This window comes from Glycine max, chromosome 12 (assembly GCF_000004515.6).
Source record: "Glycine max cultivar Williams 82 chromosome 12, Glycine_max_v4.0, whole genome shotgun sequence".
NCBI classification, from domain to species: domain Eukaryota; kingdom Viridiplantae; phylum Streptophyta; class Magnoliopsida; order Fabales; family Fabaceae; genus Glycine; species Glycine max.
Window position 1 is genome coordinate 13,660,644 of NC_038248.2, and position 11,079 is coordinate 13,671,722.

An 11,079-nucleotide genomic window follows, 5' to 3' on the forward strand; every position below is an offset into this window, starting at 1 on the left:
ATGAATATATATAGATAGAAAGATTTGCAAGAAACCATTAATTGGGTACTTGAATTATTGCTGAAGATGGGATATGAGATGGGAGCGATGGGACCGAATGAGAGACATGGCATGTGGTGTTGTCTTAGAGAACTTTCCAAAGAATTAACGAAACATTATATTGTAGATAATTCAAGTCCCAGCTTCTGCTTCTAGGAAAAAAGAAAATGTAATATGATTTTGTCGACACTAGCTTATTCAGTGTGGTGCGGGCCAGAAGTTTCATTTATGCAAAGTTGATGTAATGTTGCTTGGTATTTGACGTGCAGAAAAATGTGGTTCACGATGCCAGATGATATGATGATGCATTCAATGTTCGTCCTCATCTTATTTCCACTGTTTTGGATCTATGAAGTCCTTTAGGACAGCTCCATATGCCCTTGTCCTTTGCTAAAGTTGTGTAGACGTGTGTAACACCACCTTATCAACCAATGGCCAACTTAAAGCCTCAACTTGTAACTAAACGAGGCGTGCCTAAGTGAATCCTAACTTTTTTTAATGCATTAATTGGTATTCCATACTTTTGAAGACATGCTTTGGACATGTTTTCATCACGTTAGTTATGCTAGAGTACAGGCTGTGAAAATATAGACAGCTGGAAGTAATATCCTGGATGATGAATTATAAGGCAACACATAGCGAAAGATCATAGACCATTATATTTCTAGGGTTTGACATTATACATACTATAACATGTTAGGTAATTCATGAGAAAGTCCTTTAAGGCAACACCATATGCCCCTGTCTCCCTGTCGGTCCCATGGGTTATCTGATTGCCTTCCCCCCTCAATCATACATCTAGCCAACGATTTTTGACAAACTCTTCGTTCTATATATATTCATGGCTGCAAGGATTTAGCACAACAAAAATCATTTACATCCTAAAGAATTTGGAGCTCAAAAACTTCCATCTTCTTTACAAGTCTTATTTGACACTCTCTTCATAAGTTTGAACACATACAACAATGGGTTTTCGCTTACCTGGAATCAGGAAGACATCGTTTTCTGCAAACAAATTTGCATCTTCAAAAGTCATGGATGTGCCGAAGGGCTACCTTGCAGTCTATGTTGGAGAGAAAATGAGGCGGTTTGTGATTCCAGTATCATACTTGAACCAACCATTATTCCAGGACTTGTTAAGTCAAGCTGAGGAAGATTTTGGATATCATCATCCAATGGGCGGCCTCACAATTCCTTGCAGTGAAGATGTATTCCAACATATAACTTCTTGCTTGAATTGACAACAAAGCTCACACTAGGAGACTGACATAGATTAATTAAGACATTTTGTACACAATAGGGTGTTGTCAACTTGTAAAGATATTCCTTTCTCGAGAAAGAGGGAAAAGAAACATTATAGAATGACAAAAGTTACAGTATTTCTTAATTTTTTTGTGTAGTGACAATGAATTCAACTACTCAAGCAAATCCTCTGTGTTTTCTGTTAATTGCTACAATGTTAACTTGACCCTGTCTTGTGTGACATTCTCATTCAGGCAACAGGTTTTAAATTCTGTACAGAATAGAAAATATCATACGCGTGTACAAATTTGGCTCAATTAATCTATCCAGTCTACATTAGCATGAGTTACAGCTTATTCAAGTGATAGGTAACGTTTAGGAACTCATCCTCCTCGCATTGTATTGCTAGACCACCCATTGGATGAACATATCCAAATTGTTCTTCTGCTTCACTAAGTTATTCTTGAAATAATTAAAGGTTGGTTCAAGCATGATACTGGAATCCTGAACCGTCTCATCTTATCTCCAACATAGACTGCAAGATAGCCTTTTGGCAACCCTTGATGAGGTTGCTTGGGACGAAGCCCACCTAATAATACCATGTATGCGGAAACCCATGGTATTCTGTTGCTCCACACAACAAATAATCTCACATATTTCATCAAATAATTGTAAGCTGATCAGCCTAAAATTCCAACCGCTAAAATTTTTACCCATTAGTTCATTGCCCCTGCCCCCTTAATGATTGTCAGTATTATCTACTTTGATTTTTTTTCATATACTTTATCTTAACTACTGTAACATGTTACACTGATTCTTGAGAAAGTCCCTAAGACAACACCACATGCCAGTGAAACTGAAAGTCAGAGTCACACGCATCAATAGCTACAGAAACTGGTTGATTGGCCACAACTTTTTGCAGTGCCTTCTCATTGTTGGCAGGAACATCCTCTTACCCAGTAATAGTAGCAGCAGGGTTGGCTTCTTCATTTGCATTGCATTTTCCATCAACACCCTTATAAGGGTAATTGGCATCTTGACTCCATGATTTTGAATGATGAATTTGAAAGCATCATCCATAAGGCCACCCTCACAACCTTGGTCCACACCCTCTGTCACAATCAACAAGTTCTTGTTCTGACAAAGAGATCAATTTTCCAGCCGTCAGTGCAAGAATTCCTTCAGTCGAAGCAACATCATAAAACGCCCAACAAAATCCTACAATACAAGGTATATTAGTAGTAAGAGAATCATTCAATTTAATTTGATTTGGTAAATCAATTATCATGCACTAACCACAATGACCTTGGTCCTTGACAGGTGTAACTGCTCCTTTCTTGTGACTGAGGAACGCATATGTGGGTGATTTTTTTTTTTTTTGTAAATACACCTTTCCTCTTCTACTTTTTTCCAATCTCCACTACTTTGCAATTTAATTTTCAGGACTTTCTCTCTCTTTCTTGTTTTTTTTAATTAAAAATATTATAAAATATAAATATTATATTATTTAATTTTTTTAATTGGTTTTAAATTACTTATTTATTAAATTAATTTTATAATTTTGTTTTTATTTTTTTAAAGAAAAAATATATAGATAAAAAAAATTAAAAAATTGGATAAAATTAGAGTATAATTTTTTAGTTACTTTGTATGTACTTTTGTAGTTAAATTTATGTGTTGTTGATATTTTTTTTTGTTATGTTTGTTAATTAAAAGAATAAGAAAATTAGTTAGTTGTATTAAAATAAATTAAAAAACACAGTAAAAAAAATTGATACATTATTCTTATACAATAGACATAAAATTTCAAATAGTAGTAACTGCTATATTGAAAATATCTTTAAAAATATTTATTGAAAATATCTTTGAATAAAAATATATTAAAAATATCTGTAAAAATATTTATTTAGCAATTATTTTTTTATGCCACCCGAATCAATCAATGTGGCAAGAAAATGAACGAGATTAGTGGGGTCCTGATCCAAGGAGAAAGAAGATGACAAAAGATCATTCCGTTTCAACTCGCATTCCTACTTAGATGGACGAAGAAGAAAATGAATGAAAAAGAGAAGGTGTGTTTACGAGAAAGAGAGGACGACAAAGGATCATCCCCTTGAATATATTTTTGGGTGCAATGAACTCCTCGTTGTTGAGGTCTGCAAATTGATTAATGACTAGCTTGTAAGGTTTAATGGCGGCATTCTTGGAGGTTTCAATGTAATTCATATTTTCCTTGAATATCCTGAAACGCTTTTCCCGTTCCCGAGGGTCCTTATACACCTTGCCATAACAACTCATCCATTCCTCGTGCCTCTCATACATGGATGCATCTTGGAGAGTGCGACATGTGACTTGAGAAGCCAAGAAAGCCATTCAGGGAAGCATTGTAAATGAAATATGATAGAAATGATTTTTTGCCACCATGGTATGGTAGCTATAGCGTAGTGTGTGTGACAATTATGGAACAATTACTTGAATTTGGTTAGTGAAATGTGAGAAAGATGTGCTGTGTTGGTACCAAGATTATTTAATTTGTTGTATTAATAGGAAAGTTAACTTGAATGGTAAATTCATGTTTCTTGTTTTCAACTCAAACCTGAAAGCACCTTTCTCTACATGTAGCAATGAGAGCTTTTTGAATATGACTCTTGTATTGTATTTGTATGCATATGCAGGTGTAGGTACTCCGGACAAATTATTTGTCACCGTAATGTATTGGAAAACATTGGAATTATAAAAATTGAGGTTTGAAAATATTATTGTTTCATGTGCATGCATATTTCTAAGGCATACACGAATAAAAAGGTTGCACTTCTTCCAGCTTTCCAAAATCGAGTTTCAACACGATGATAAAGGGACTTGTTATAGTTCGTTATTGTTCAAATTGCTAGAAAGTTTTAGAATATTCTTAATTATAATATGTATGAAAATGGTAGAATATCCTAGAACTATAGTGTGTATGAATATGGCAGAACAATCTAGAACTATAAGTGTATGTATAAGATAGAAGAATCTAGAACTATCATGATACTAATCTATCATGAAAACTCTAGAAAGACCTAAAGTAATGTAGAAACATTCATCACCATTGAGAGGTTGATGACTTGAGCCTATAAATAGGCAATTGGTATGTTGTAATTGATCATCCAAGAAATCAATGACATAACCTTCTTTCTAAAACAATTCTCTAAAACTATCAACTATCAATTATCATCTAATCAACTACCAACAGTGGTATCAGAGCTACGTTCGGTCATACATTAGGCGTAGTTATATTACCTATCTACTATTCCAAAATCCTCCCAACTACTTCAAAAATTTCCTTTGTACTATTAACCCACTCCAATAATATTTTTTCTAAGCTATGGATAACACTACTCAATCGTCAACTATTTCTGTCCCTATCTTCAATGGTGAAAATTATGATTTTTGGCGTGTTAAAATGGAAATATATTTTTCATCTCAAGATTTATGGGACATAGTAGAAGAAGGATTCACCGTTCCTGCAGATACTTTAGCTCTTAATGCATCTCTAGAAAAAGAGTTGAAGAAAAATAAACAGAAAAATTCAAAGGCGTTGTTCACCTTGCAACAAACGGTGAATGATCCAATTTTCCCAAGAATTATGGGAGCTAAGACTGCCAAAGAAGCATGGAACACATTGCAGGAGGAGTTTCAAGGAAGTGTTAAGGTACGTGTCGTTAAACTTCAATCTCCAAGAAGAGATTTTGAACTATTGATGATGATGCAGTCTGAGACAGTTAAAGACTATTATTCTAAAGTTAAAAAAAATAGTTAATCAAATGAGAGCTTTTGGGGAAGATATTCTTGAAAAGAAAATTATTGAGAAAATTCTAATTACTATGCCCCAAAAGTTTGACCCAATCGTGACAATGATTGAGGAAACCAAAGATCCGTCCACTCTATCAAAGACAGAACTTGTGAGGTCTCTTGAAGTATATGAGCAAAGACTGTATAGGCATAAAGAAGATACACTTGAAAAGGCCTTCCATTCACTACTACAAAAAAGTCTTTCTACATCGGTTATTCGAGTCATTCTACATCGATTTTCAACCGATGTTGTTGGAGACGACGTAAAAAGGGGAAAAATTTTCTACGACGATCCTAAATAACCGTCTTAGAATGTTAAAGATTCTACATCGGTCATCCTAGAACTGATGTAGAATGCTAACGATTCTAAGACGGGCATGTGCCAAAGATCGTTTTAGAATGATTAGCATCCTACATCATTCGTCCAAGAACCAATGTAGAATTTTTAACATTCTAAGACGGTCTTTGACACGCGCGACCGTCTTAGAATCTTTAGCATTCTACATCGGTTGTCGCATAACCGATGTAGAATGTGTTTTTTTATTGTTTTAGTTAAAGCTACTTTTATTATTCAATTATTAAAGAATATTTTCATAGATATAAGAAACCCATATATACCACTATCAATGGCCATATATCCCTCATGGAAATGCAATTATTTATAGTTAAAAATTACCATACAACAAAGCAAACATGAGAGCAAAAGACAAGACAATAGCACATCAACTATGTGAAATAGAAGGAAACCTAATACAACTATCACGAGTTTAGGCTTAACGCATATTAGTTCAATAGCCAAATACATACCTATTTGCTAATGACTGGACCAAGGTCTGCATCAGGTTCAGTTCCAATGGGTGTTATCTAATCACGTAGTAAAAAAATTTTAGAAAAAAGAACTAATAAAAACAACAAAGGGACACAATTCAAGAAAATTGTAACACATTATTTAAGTCATACTTAATTAGGAGGTTTGACAAGTTGAACACAGAGTTAGCATAGAAATGATTCCATTCATTAAAATAGAAATATATAAATAAAAAGGACAAGAAAATGATTCCATTCATTAAAATAGAAATATATAAATAAAAAGGACAAGAAATAGTTAGACTGGTGCAAGCTAAATAGTTCAAAGTCAATAATGAACAAGAAATAGCCACGGGGATATTTTGGACCTGTTTATAAGGTAATATTATGTCTCTAGTGCTTCTAGTTATTGATATATTTGGATATAACCATATTTAGAATTTTAGCATTTTTATATAATGATTTTTCTTGTTAATTAAGGTTACTGCCCTTTCTAATTACCACATACATGCCTTGCTACTTATGTTTCTCACGTTGAAAATGACACCTTATCCTCCACAAAATCAACATATAATAATGTAGCTAGCATGTTAAGTTAAAATGACTTTGAGAGATAAAACAAAAAAGACGTAACTATATATCATCTTTGGGTTTTGTATAAATATTAAAATTAATTTTATTCAAACATAATTAAACTTTAAAACATTTTTATAAAATTAAATAGTCAATATTTACTTTTAATCCTTTGTCGTAACCCAAACTCGTGAATATGTCTAGTGGAACCAAACTGTGATTTCCTAATAAATTGGAGAAGGAAGCTTACGACCCAACAATATATCAAACTCAAAGCCTCATGGTCAATGCATGTTTGGTCCCACTCGGGTTTGAGTTACCATAGCCCAACCGTAACTTGACATATCTATTTGAATTTTGAAAAGGAAATTAACCCGAAGTTTAATCAAATCAGCTTATTATAACCTTATATGAATAGGGTAGATTAATAGGGACTCATGGGGAAGGTTATAGGATAGTGACACTAGCTACAGCAAAACTACGACCTATTGATTTTGTTTAATTTAGGTAATGCGACCTACTTATAGGGACTTTTTTAAATATTAATAGAAACTAAATTATTAGTACGATTTTATATTTATAAATAATATATTATATTAAAAATAATTTTATTAATATAAAAAATTAATATGTATTGTAGAAATATTAAGTGTTAGTATAATATATCGTAATTTTAATATAAATGTATAATTGTTTTATTAACAATTTAATTTTAATAAGATAAAAACTATACTCACAAAAGTTATAATAACACTTAATAAACGGCAAAATAAATTACTAACACATTGTTATATCTCATTGTGTGCTAATATAGACTGATAATATTTATATTAATAATTTAGTTTTAGTTAGATAGAGTGTACAGTAATGACGACAAGTCTAACACCAAATTGTAAGTAAAAAAATAGAATGGTATATTAGGTACTAGAGAAAGACAAGTCCCATTATGGTGGATGAGGAGCCAAAGAACTAATAGCAAATAGAATGGTATATTAGGTACTAGCTAATTGGCTCGTGCATCCTTAATTAGAATTAAAATTTGGCCTTTTGATTCTAATTATCATCTTTGTTCTGTGTATTAGAATTGTCGTTATAACTCTTTCTTAGCCTAGCTAGCACTTTTTAGTTTTTAGTAACTCCAATATTTGAAATACGAGACTTTGGCTTGGTGGTTTTGTTAACTGATGGGTAGGTTCTAAATAGAAAGTTTGGTTGGTCGGCGTGATGATAACTAGGTGAAGGAAGATTGGTGTTTACATCATTTCTAGTAAGTGAAATAACAATGCTTATTAAGGTTTTATCTATAAGTGAAGGTTTTTCTTTTATTCATTGGATATAAACAAAAGAAATTAACTCGATCAACCACTGTGAGTGTGAATATCAGAATCAGAATCAGAATACAGGATGCAAGGAAGCATAAATCCCAAATCTTGCAGCCAAGCCACATAGAATGCCATAAAATGAAAACATTTTGAATTTAAAACCATAGAGTAGAAAATTTACCTTCAAAATCAGAATCAGAATCAGGACCAGAAACTATATCTGAATCTGAAGATATAACATCAACACCTTTATCTTTATTGTTACTTCCCTTGCCAGTAGTTGTTTCGTCTCCCCCAACAGCATCATCGACAGGCTGTTGCTCCTTCCCTGCTTTTCCAATTCACACTCACAATGTTAATACCTTGTTTGGTATATAATATGTATAATATGCTACTAGCCAGTAGCCAAATCCATATCAAGAATCTTCTTTTATTAACTTACCAAAAGAAATCAGAAAGAAATGGGCATAACAAAATCTACACCCTATTATACTATAACACACATAAGCGATTGTACAATATTTGAAATTAGTCAAAAGAACCCAATGTTATGGAAAACACTAAACTGCTTATAGGTATAGCAATATATTTTCCTAAAAAAAACTATTCCAAATGAGTGGCAATCACTACAGAATAGGCTCTGCATGAAATCATTGAAACAACTTTCTAATTGACATAAATAACATGAAGAAAGAATGAAAGATTCCATACATCCAAGATGGGTAAAAAGATAATAAAAAAATTAATGATTGATTTATATATCAATCATCAAGTCCATTGCACGACTAGTGCCTACTATTCCACACAGCTTCATTGATGTAATGAATTATCATACCTATGATCAAGAATCCTGCAGTCACAGTCCTTGCACAAGTAATAGGAATAAGGAGTTATTTGCAGGAACCGTATGTGCATACAAAGAATTGCAATTAAAATATTTTAAAATACAAACCTGATACATTACAAATTTTCAGCAAAAAGTGAGTGAAAAAACTACAAAATTACCAGAGAATACAGTTCCCCAACTCGGTTCTGAAGGGGAGTGCCACTTAATGCCCATTTGTAGGTAGACTCCAGAGCAAAAACTACTTTAGCAGTGTTACAATGTCTAGATTTTATATAGTGTGCCTGACAAAGAAAAACTGGTCAATAAAATAGAAGCGTAAACCAATTATAGTAAATTAAAAATTTACCATGCAATTGCTTGAACAGTTTGGCAAGGACAAGAGCAATTGCTTGAACAGTCTTCCCCATTCCCATTTCATCTGCAAGTATTCCACCTTTACTCACAGAACTTTCCTGTTTCAAACCCCAGGCTAACCATTCTTTTTGGTATCTAAGTAAAGGCATAGTCAGATCAGAGGGCGCCTCAGCAGTTTCACTCATTACCTCACTCTAATTATCTGAGTCAACATCTTCTAACATATGCCAATCAATACATTTCTCTTGCTCCTCTTCCCATGCATTCCACAACAATACTGGCTTTGAATCCCCTTTTCTTCCTTTTCTTGAATATTTCCTCTTCTTAGTACCCTTAGAAACAGAGGGAACTGATAGTTGCTGAGACATTGCAAATTGAGCATCATCTTCTTTGTACTCCGCCACTCTAACCACATCACTCGGATCCCCATATTTTGTGTTGAAACTTTTTCTTTTTCCTATGGATAGTAGTGACTTTCCCCTTTTGGACAAAGTCTTGCCACTATCAGATGAATCAGAAGCATAATCTTCTCCACTAGAAACACTAATGCTTGAAAAAGGATCTTGATTCAAGTCAGGTAAAGAGCCCCTAATTAACATTCAGACTTGGTCAGAAGCACAATAAAAAAAAAACCAATCTCGAATCCAAACCCTAATTAACCTTTAATTAAAGAACATCAAGAAAACAAATCCCAACCTCCTTTGCAAAAATCCTACAACAGCGAAATCAAATCCCAAATCATGAAACGACAACCATTCCACAATCGATAAATAGGGATTTTGAATTAAAAAAAATCTTGTAAAACTCAAGAATGCTCAACGAAGTGCAAAATGATAATAACGGAATCGAAAGAGACAAGATTGCAAATGAGATCGGATCGGATCTGAAACGAAGGAAGAGAAAAAGGAAGATGAGAGGAAAAACCTGAAGAGGTCGAAGGAAGAGGATCGTCACGAAGGACGGGAAGAGGTGGAATCCAGAGACAATGTGGGGGCACGTCGGACCTTCGATCGCACTCAAACAACATACATAGGAGACGGCGGCACGAAAGCTAGATGACAATAGGGATGAGGGAGCTAGGTTGGGATGAAAGAAAATGAGGGAGATAGCTAGGTTGGCATGAAAGTCACAGAAGTGCGAAAGGCTTTTTGGCAGTAGTGTTAATAAGCGAATAAGCAAACAAAGACGGTCTATAGGAGAAAACCGTCTTTCTACCCTAATAGAAAATTACCAATCTGCCATCCCGTGAACTCATCAAAGGCGGTTTTAGGCAAACGTCGTCGTTACGTTTGAGTTTATTACAAAAATGCCACTGTGAACCTTTCTAAGAAGGTTCTCTAGAACCGATTTAGAATCTACGATGTAAATAATAGATTTTTTAGTAGTGAGTCAAAGTTTAAATTTCAGCCCCAAAATAAAGAAAATGGAGGAAAGAAAAATTATAGAGAAACTTCCAGAAGAAGAGAAGGTTCTAGGAATTTCCTTAAGAACAAAACAGATAAAAATCCTCCATGCAATATATGCAAAAGGCAAGGCCACGCAGAGAAAAATTGTTGGTTCCGTAATATGTCACAATGCAACCATTGCAAGAAGTTCGGGCACGTAGAGAAAAATTGTTGCAACAAAAATAGGCATCAAGCTAATATCGCAGAGGAGCATGATCAAGAACAATATATGTTCTATGCCACTCAAGACTCAATAAAAGAAAAAGGAGGAAGCTGGTACTTGGATAGTGGATGTAGCAATCACATGGCCAAGGATGAGACTATTTTCAAAAGCATTGATGAGTCTGTCAAAGTCAAAGTTCGACTGGGAAATGAAAGTGTGGTTGAATCAAAAGGCAAAGGCACTGTCATGGTGGAGAAAGATAAAGGTACGCGACTCATCCATGATGTCTTACTAGTTCTCAGCCTAAAAGAAAATCTTCTAAGCATTGGCCAAATGATGGAGAGAGGCTACACACTTCACTTTGAAGGAGGTGTATGCAAAATCTTAGACAACAAAAATAAAAGGTCTGAGATAGCGCAAGTAAAGATGAATAAGAGCAATAGAAGCTTACCTCTA

At 34.0% G+C, this 11,079-nt stretch overlaps 1 protein-coding gene across 1 annotated transcript; it reads left to right on the forward strand.

The window, feature by feature from the left end:
• The first annotated feature begins 914 nt into the window (after positions 1 to 914).
• LOC112998537 (auxin-induced protein 6B-like) lies at positions 915 to 1,626 on the forward strand. The gene has a single exon (XM_026124601.2). The coding sequence runs from the start codon at positions 1,005 to 1,007 to the stop codon at positions 1,278 to 1,280; it is 276 nt and encodes a 91-aa protein (XP_025980386.1). The 5' UTR covers positions 915 to 1,004; the 3' UTR covers positions 1,281 to 1,626.
• The last annotated feature ends 9,453 nt before the right edge of the window (positions 1,627 to 11,079 follow it).

Coding starts and splice junctions, on each gene's coding strand:
- LOC112998537 (XM_026124601.2), top strand. CDS start 1,005: ATGGGTTTTCGCTTACCTGGAATCAGGAAGACATCGTTTTCTGCAAAC.